This window comes from Lolium perenne, chromosome 4 (assembly GCF_019359855.2).
Source record: "Lolium perenne isolate Kyuss_39 chromosome 4, Kyuss_2.0, whole genome shotgun sequence".
Lineage (NCBI taxonomy): Eukaryota > Viridiplantae > Streptophyta > Magnoliopsida > Poales > Poaceae > Lolium > Lolium perenne.
Genome location: NC_067247.2, coordinates 126,438,993 through 126,447,896, shown reverse-complemented (window position 1 = coordinate 126,447,896; position 8,904 = coordinate 126,438,993). Strand labels below are relative to the sequence as shown.

Below are 8,904 nucleotides of genomic sequence, written 5' to 3'. Positions count from 1 at the left end.
TTTTACAGGTATCGGAGTTTATTGCCAAATCAATCAGAACAATAGCAATGCAACAGTCCTAATCCAAGCTTCAGCAGCTACTGCTCCTTCACCACTACATGCGGAAGCTTATGCTCTTCGGCTCGCAGCTCAATTGGCGGAGTCGCTTCATATCCAGCATGTCACTTTTCTCACGGACAATCTCACTCTTGCCAGAGCTGCAGCAGCTCAAACAATTTCAGATGCCCAGGTGCCTTGGGAGCTCAGGGAACAGATAGCGCAATACAAAAGAGCTTCAAGAAGCATACAACCAAGCATATTCCATATTAGCAGGGAGATAAATGGTGTAGCCCATAATTGTGCACAACAGGCAATTACGCAGTCTCAGTCATTGCCTATCTTTAGTTGTACAAATTCAGCTCATTCCATTGGATTTTGTCCCTTTGCTGTAGCTTTTCAAAATCTTGAACTACAAGGGATTAAACTCCATGCTCTTAACTGCTTGTAATCTGAATATGAGCTGAATGAAAATTTGGCGTCTCCGACGCCACCCTTTGTTCAAAAAAAAAGAAAAGAAAAACTCAGCAGGAGTCATCATCATCGGCGTCAGCAGGCTAAAAATAGCAGCGAAAAAGATTCCCAAATCGGCACCCGCTGCTGCGCGGGCCCATTCCGCGCCGGCGGCGCCACGCCCAAATCCCCAAAACCCAAACCGAAAACAAGCGAATCACCCAACACTCCTGCTCCACACCACCGTACTGCTAATTCCAAAATTAAAAATTCGCACGGACAGACTCTCAAAAACAAGAATCCCGCGCTCCGCGCTCTCTCTGCCCCGCGCCCGCGCGCTCTCTCCTTCCTTCCCCGCCGAGCCGCCCCGCCTCCGTTCGAAAGACTTTGAATTTCCCCAGATCTTCCCCGAAACAATCAAGAAACAAAAATCTCCAAACTTTTTCCCTCCTAATCTCCCTCTCCCCCAAACCAGTTTCCAAATCGCTGCGCGAATCGAACCCGAGGCCCGCCGCTTCCCCCCCAAACCTTCGAATCCAAAAACCAATGGCGGCCACCTCTCCCTCCATTTCCATTTCCAATCCCCCCATTCGCTACATAACCTCCTCCGCCCGCCCCTGCCATCATCCTCCTCCTCCGCCTTCACCGTCTCCGGCCCCTCCTCTCCTCTGTCGCCGCCGCCCGCCTCCCTCTGCCTTCCCCGCCGGAGCCGGAGGAGGAGCAGCCGCCCGCCCCGCCGTCACCCATGGCCGACAAGGAGAACTCCGCCTCCGCCTCTTCCTCCACCGCCGCGCCCCGCCTCACCCGCGCCGCCGCCAAGCGCGCCGCCGCCGTCACCGCCGTCGCCGTAGCCGCCAAGCGCAAGCGCGTCGCGCTCAGCGAGATCCCCACGCTCCCCAACGGCGCCGACGGCCACCACGCCAACCCCAAGAAACCCCGGAAGGCGCCCTCCCAGCCCAAGAAGGCCGCGCGGCTCCCCGCGCCCAAGCCGGCGCGCGAGGCGGCCGACGAGAACGGGGACCCGCAGCTCTGCGCGCCCTACGCGTCCGACATCTACTCATACCTCCGATCCATGGAGGTACGCGCTGCTCCCTCCCTGCCACGTACACCGGTTTCCTCCCCCACCGCAGTGTCCTAACGAGGCCCGCCTGACTGACAGGTCCAGAAGAAGCGCCGGCCGGCGGCGGACTACATCGAGAGGGTGCAGGTGGACATCACGCCCAACATGCGCGGCATCCTCGTCGACTGGCTCGTCGAGGTCGCCGAGGAGTACAAGCTCGTATCCGACACGCTCTACCTCACCGTCTCCTACATCGACCGCTTCCTCTCGGCAAACTCCCTCAACAGGCAGAAGCTGCAGCTGCTTGGCGTCTCAGCCATGCTCATTGCCTCGTAAGCACCCGTTCTATCCCCACCCATTTTACACGGTTCGATTAGTTCCAGAATTGGGCCTGACCTTAGATCCGTTGTGGATCCAGCAAGTACGAGGAGATCAGCCCCCCGAATGTGGAGGACTTCTGCTACATCACCGACAACACCTACATGAAGCAGGAGGTGTGTGTTCTTCTCTTCCTTGCCTGCTTTGCTCCATTTCTGTCAGATCTTGCAATTTAAATTGGTCCATCTTAGCTACAATGCTCATCTATGTTCTTGTTGTCCATGTGCAGCTTATTAAGATGGAGAGTGATATCCTAAACATTCTCAAGTTTGAGATGGGCAATCCTACCGCCAAGGCCTTCCTAAGGTTGTTCATCAGATCTGGCCAAGAAGACAACAAGGTAATAATAACCCACAACTCTCACATCTCACATTTCAGTTCTGCCGCTGTAAAGTTGTTTGATGCTCCAGCACTGTTGTCTCATTTCAACTTGCTTGCTGCAGTATCCTGCCCTGTCCCTGGAGTTCATGGGCAGCTATCTTTCCGAGCTGAGCCTGCTGGAGTACGGATGCGTCCGGTTCTTGCCATCAGTTGTTGCAGCTTCAGCAGTGTTCGTCGCACGGCTGACCCTAGATCCAGACTCCAACCCATGGGTATGAAGTAGCTCCATGGCATTCAGAGCGTTGCTTTTGCACCATCTGCTTTGAAATGGAGACTCACTTTGTTTTGTGTGGTTGCAGAGCAAGAAGTTGCAAGCGGTGACCGGGTACAGGCCATTTGAGCTGAAGGACTGCATTACTGCCATCCATGACTTGCAGCTCAGCAGGAAAGGACAATCATGGAATGCTATTCGGGACAAATATAAGCAGCACAGGGTAAGCATGAATCCTAACTGTCACAGTTTACCCATGTGATCATTTACATGATTATGCTGTTGGTCTAACTGTGAAATCATCTCTGAAACAGTTCAAGGGTGTATCTGCGTTGCTACCTCCTGTTTACATCCCTGCATCATACTTCCAAGACCTCAAGTAGTTCCTCGGTGACACTGCATGAAGATCGAAACTCAACTGTGATACATGATGACTCAAGTTCAGAAGTGGCTTTTGCCAGTCTGGTTAGGCTAGTCATAGGTCCTTTAGATGCTGGTAATGTCAAACCTCAGCTAGGCACACTTAGAGTTGATTTATTATACTAGCTCTGTAGGAGGCGTCGAGGCAGCTGGAGACCTGTATCTGTGTATCATACTCATACATTACAATCTGAAGCCTTTATTTATTGGTTCATAATTGCAATATTTGATTCCCTGCCCTAGCAATTTCCGTTTTTCTTCTTCAATTCATATGGTTTGGGTAAATCTAGTTCAGAGCTAAAATTAGCAGTGTATGTATAGAAACAACCTAGCTAATGGCAGTGTGCACTGACCAACTGATGTGCTCTCTAGTCTCCACATCATATATTTGATCAAATCAGAAAGTCCTGTGATTGCTACTGATGAGATCTCTTATTTTTAGAATTGAGAATCTTATGTTTAATCACTGATCAATGCCAATCATCAATATGTTTTTGTTGTTAGCATACCTCTATGCACTGCAAGTCAAATAATGAATAGTTTGTATGTGCTCTGGAGCTTGATAATAGATAACTGGACTCCATGCTAATGTTTGCTTGAATGTTCTATCCTGAACAAATGTTGGAGGACTGGAGAAGATTTATTTTTTGGAAGATTGGAAAATAATATCTGTTGTCAAACAGCTGTTTACATTCTTTTTCATGATTCACTTATGTTCCTTGGTAAACTTGTGCCTTTTTTCTAGCTGTAGCATGCTATTAAAGAGAATCATCATCCTACCTGTGCTGATTTCCTAGTGTTTTTTTTTCCCTAAGAGCAAAGTTGGATGTGTATAGTTTTCTTCTCTGGTTTATACTGCATCAAAGTGTTGAAAAATAATTTTTGACATCTATAACTTATTACACTTGAGCTAAGAGTTACAAGAATTCCAAATAAAATATATTTATTGTGTTTTGGTCTATCTGTATTCTATAAACATTTATGCTGGCCGCAGCTTACTAGGTGCAGTTCTAGAACCTCTTGCCTGCCTTGGCAGATGAATGATTCTTCTGGCCTGCACTGATTTCAGTTGGAATTGCGTATCTTTCTTCATGGTTCTCGACTGTCAAATATGAACTTGGCGAAAATATCGCAAGTCTCAGTTCAACATCTGTGGCACAAATAAAGTCTCAAACAACAGCTCAAACTACATACCAGATATCATAGGACTTTTCAATCTGCAGGACCTTAAAAAGTGGGTTTCAGTTTTCCAGTATGTTTGGCTGGAATAAGTGGACTTCCAAAGTTGCAAGTATTGCCTGTGTATGCCATTGGAAAAGTGTGTATATAATTAATTCTCTGTTTCTTCCGTCAATTCTGAAAAGAAACATTCAAAATAGTATTTGTATGCATTTTTTGCTGGTCGATTTTTTACTGTTTTTGTTTTTGTTTCAGTTTCAGTTTCTGTTTCATCTCTAAATTCAAGGGATCATTTTCAAACTCTGTCCATTCAGAGGTTTGAAGTTTAAATCTATGCTTTTGTAAGCATTTTATAACAAAAGATCCACCAGATCCATAAGTTTTCTACTTGACTCCATGTTTCACCTGATCAGGAATGCCTCACTTTGCAAAGGGTCCCAAGAAACTGTTTTGTCTGTTCTTTTCAGACCTATGAAATTTGAGCTTATATTCTTTTTTGCATTGATGAAAACACAGTTGTTTACATTCTTTTTCATGATTCACTTATGTTCCTTGGTAAACTTGTGCCTTTTTTTTCTAGTGATGGTATGTCATTAAAGAGAATATTCGTCATATGTGTGCTGATTGTAGTATATTTTTTCCCTTGGAGCAAAGTTGGATGTGTATAGTTTTCTTCTCTGGTTTATACTGCGTCAAAACGTTGAAAAATAAATTTTGACATCTATAACTTACTACACTTGAGCAAAGAGTTACAAGAATTTCAAATAAAATATTTTCATTGTGTTTTGCTCTATCTGTATATTCTATAAATATTTAAGCTAGCCGCATCTTTCTAGGTGCAGTTCCAGAACCTCTTGCCTGCCTTGGGAGATGAATGATTCTTCTGGCCTGCACTGATTTCAGTTGGAATTCCGCATCTTTCTTCATGTTGCTCTGCTGTCAAATACGAACATGGTGAAAATATCACAAGCCTCGGTTCAGTTCAACATCTGTGGCACAAATAAAGTCCCACCCAATAGCTCAAACTACATAACAGGTATCATATGACTTCAATTTGCAGGACCTTCAAAAGTGGGTTTCAATTTTCCAGTATGTTTGGCTGAAATAAATGGAATTCCAAAGTTTCAAGCATTGCCGGTGTTTTCCATTGGAAAAATGTGTATGTAATTAATTCTCTGTTTCTTCGGTCAATTCTCAAAAGAACATTCAAAATAGTACTTGCAAGCATCCTTTGCTGGTCGATTTTTTTACAATGTTTTTGTTTCAGTTTCAGTTTCAGTTTCATCTCTAAATTAGGAATGCCTCACTTTGAAAATGGTCCCTTCTTTTCAGTTGATCCATAAGCCAGTTTATCCTAGATTTCTGAAATTAACTTTGGTGGGGGTGGGTCCCAAGAAACTGTTTCCGCTATTCTTTTGGGACCTATGAAATATTTTCTCCAATGATGAAAACACAGCTGATTCAATTGATGAAGGGGAGAGAAGGACCGAAAGGAAAATAAAAGGAGAAACTAGAACAGAACAACTTCCCCTTATAATTTTAAAATTATCCGATAAAATAAAATTCAAAAAACATCCGACCTACCGGATCTGAAACAATGTTTTTGTTTCAGTTTCAGTTTCAGTTTCATCTCTAAATTAGGAATGCCTCACTTTGAAAATGGTCCCTTCTTTTCAGTTGATCCATAAGCCAGTTTATCCTAGATTTCTGAAATTAACTTTGGTGGGGGTGGGTCCCAAGAAACTGTTTCCGCTATTCTTTTGGGACCTATGAAATATTTTCTCCAATGATGAAAACGCAGCTGATTCAATTGATGAAGGGGAGAGAAGGACCGAAAGGAAAATAAAAGGAGAAACTAGAACAGAACAACTTCCCCTTATAATTTTAAAATTATCCGATAAAATAAAATTCAAAAAACATCCGACCTACCGGATTCGAACCAGTGACCTAAGGATTTATCTGCAACGACTACAGTCCTCCGCTCTACCAACTGAGCTAAGGTCGGGTTGTGATGTAAATAATACTCAAGATTCTTTACCCCGTAATCACAGCAGAAGTGTCCTTTTTTGTGCGAATAAGAAGTGTCCTTTTTTATTGCGGGGGAATCCCATAGAAGTGTTCTGTAACGAACAGGTTGACTCTAACCAATCGGCCACAGAGAGGAAGAGCTAATGCCGCGAGACATGGTGTCTTTCATACCTTGAACCGGGCGCGAATGAGTAACACTTGGTCACGCACAAGTATTACACGGAGAAGGTTCCAGAAAAGGGTGAGTTAGGGAAGAGCGCCGCCAGGCGATCATGGTAGCGTCGTCGTCGTCGCTGATTAAGTGATCGTACTGGTCACTTGAGCCGTTGAGGGGCGAAACCCTACCGCTGCGCGTGTGCAGCGTACGGGCAATCGCCGAGCCGCCGGCAGGCATAATCGGATTTGCAACACCAGGACAGGGCCGCAGCGCGGAGGGGCATGAACCCAGCAAGGTCAGGAATTCAGACTTTGAGATGGCAGGGAAGGGGCAAGGGCTGCAAATCCCTATGTATTTTTTTTTTTTTTTTTTTTTTTTTTTTTTTTGCGAAATACCTTGTATTACTCAAAAACATCAGGAAGTACAAACTCTATGGTACGTACTCGCTAAATCCTCTGGACCAGAGGCGAGCCATAATGCCGTACGAGCATTTGTTCTACCAAAATTTGCCATGAAATGACTACTAGTGTTCTGACATCTCTTAACATGAGTAATACAAGACTGACGAACCTTCAATACTGTTCTAATCTCTTCTATTATGGTCGTGTAGACAGACCGATCCACATCATTGTTCTTGATTAGCTTGACAATCTCCAAACAATCTGTTTCTACCATCAATGGCTGATTGCACCAATGTAGAGCAAGTGATAATCCTTCTAAAAGAGCTAGCAATTCTGCTCCTAAATCCCTATCTATGAATTAGCTATTGCTGGAAGCACCTTTTTCCTAGGCGTAACAAAAAATATTACTACTCTACTAGAACTAGCAGTCCTGACTGAGTAGGTTTGTATGCACATCATAGTTGTTGATTGCATTTTGGGCCATGTATTTTGTAAAGATATCTATCAATCCCCCATACCAAAAATTCAGTTTGTCCTCAGCTTCCGGGGTCCCAAATTCAGAGTGCAATCCTGCCCTGTCTCATAGACGCTGCTAAAAAGTTCAGAAAGTCCTTTGCTATCTAAAATTCACAGAGTAACTCTTTCGGTAATACTATTAACTAGATCATCAAAAGCGCGCGTTGCAGCGCCCGTCCATCATAAGGAATGAGTGCTAGAATTTTTTTGACAGTAGACCCCTTTTGTTAAAATCTGTAATTTTTGAACTACAGTGAATTTATATAGGTGAAAGCGCATATTTATATACATGCAAGTTATTACACTGACAATACAACTTTCTCTTTTACTTATTGTCAATAACACATTCATGGGAAGCTGAAAAAAAGGACATATCAAAATGATTTCACCGTTCCATATCGAGCCTAGCATCATCTAATCTTCACGCAATTCAACTCTAATAGGAACGTCACACTCAAGAAATTCAACTCTTGCATTACGAGGATTGACTATCTCCTCAAGTTTATACATACTAAAGTACTAATCGAGATACTGTTAAATCAAACGGTTTTAGTATAATAGCTTACGGAATCATATGATGGCCCGTACCACAGGCCCTCAATTTCTAGAAGGGAGGCATCAATAAACTGCCAACGAACATTGAAATCCTCTGCTTAACCCATGTCCCTGAGTAGCTTCCATGTAACAATCAGTCAGCATCATATAATTAAATATAGGGGAAAAACTAAAGATAATTATGAAGATGTTGATGGCATTGGCATAATTGTACATAATAAGAAAAATGTGCAAAGTAGTAGTAGTTGTTGTAGGAGGAGAACTATGATCAAGTTGATCAGATGTAACAGAATTTCTTAACTGCACTAATGCAAATCAAATTATGGAATGCATTTTCAAATTGGCACGAAAAGTTACAGAATAGAATGACAGGAAAGATGTATCATAGAAACGCATTTTCAAATTGGCACGAAACGTTACAGAATAGAATGAGAGGAAAGATGTAGAAATGCAGAAACTTCATATGAACGATAGAAACATAATCGACTTCCTTTGACATATAAAGGAAGACCCAGCTGACGTATCGAAGCAGTATATTTGTGCATAAGTAGGAAAACTCTGGCAATAAATGTCAGTACATGAGATAAAGATTCCTCCCCACATTTATACATGTGTTCAGCAACCAGTTTAGTTTGGGTCTTACACCTTGAGAAGGTTGACTCAATTTTGCAAGTTCAACTGCATGCAGTTAAGCTCGAGTTACTTGATTCCAAGAAATTTGTGCAGCAACTTCTCCTAGGTTATTCCTTGTCATAATAAGAAGAGAAAAATTAAAAACTTCTATAGTATTACTAAAATGTACTATTGAGATAGAGAAAAAATGCATACCTTATTCTTTAAGATAATAAGTGGCACACAAAGATGTCTAAGATGAGACCTTCATTACGGGAGAAACAAAAGTCGTTGCAGTTCAAAAATCAGGGCATTGTGCCTGTATTCGTGCAATTATTTTGATGCACTCGAAGGAAAAGTAGATAAGAGAACAATTAAGATTGCTGGCCACTCAGAAGTTATACAAATTCAGCGCATACAGAACATGTTGTCATTTCCCGTTTGTGCGATTGCAGATAAAATTTGGTGGGGAAAATGCTTCAACATAATTCTGTCAAAAATCAAACTATTACAATTT

General features: G+C 42.9%; 1 protein-coding gene and 1 non-coding gene across 2 annotated transcripts; one reads left to right on the top strand and one right to left on the bottom strand.

Annotated features, from left to right (window-relative positions):
• The first annotated feature begins 921 nt into the window (after window positions 1-921).
• Window positions 922-3,162, top strand: LOC127293852 (cyclin-A3-1). The gene is made up of 7 exons (XM_051323538.2): window positions 922-1,567; window positions 1,649-1,881; window positions 1,968-2,043; window positions 2,157-2,267; window positions 2,371-2,520; window positions 2,608-2,742; window positions 2,834-3,162. The coding sequence occupies exons 1-7, from the start codon at window positions 1,235-1,237 to the stop codon at window positions 2,900-2,902; spliced, it is 1,107 nt and encodes a 368-aa protein (XP_051179498.1). The 5' UTR covers window positions 922-1,234; the 3' UTR covers window positions 2,903-3,162.
• Window positions 3,163-6,037: 2,875 nt separating this feature from the next.
• TRNAY-GUA (transfer RNA tyrosine (anticodon GUA)) lies at window positions 6,038-6,123 on the bottom strand. The gene is given in 2 exon segments: window positions 6,038-6,073; window positions 6,087-6,123. It is a non-coding gene; the product is annotated as a tRNA-Tyr (tRNA).
• Window positions 6,124-8,904: the final 2,781 nt, after the last annotated feature.

Bases quoted from the DNA above. Each gene is read 5' to 3' on its own strand.
- LOC127293852 (XM_051323538.2), top strand. From the start codon at position 1,235: ATGGCCGACAAGGAGAACTCCGCCTCCGCCTCTTCCTCCACCGCCGCG. The intron at 1,568-1,648 runs GTACGCGCTGCT...CCTGACTGACAG, and splicing joins CATACCTCCGATCCATGGAG to GTCCAGAAGAAGCGCCGGCC. The intron at 2,743-2,833 runs GTAAGCATGAAT...TCTCTGAAACAG, and splicing joins ACAAATATAAGCAGCACAGG to TTCAAGGGTGTATCTGCGTT.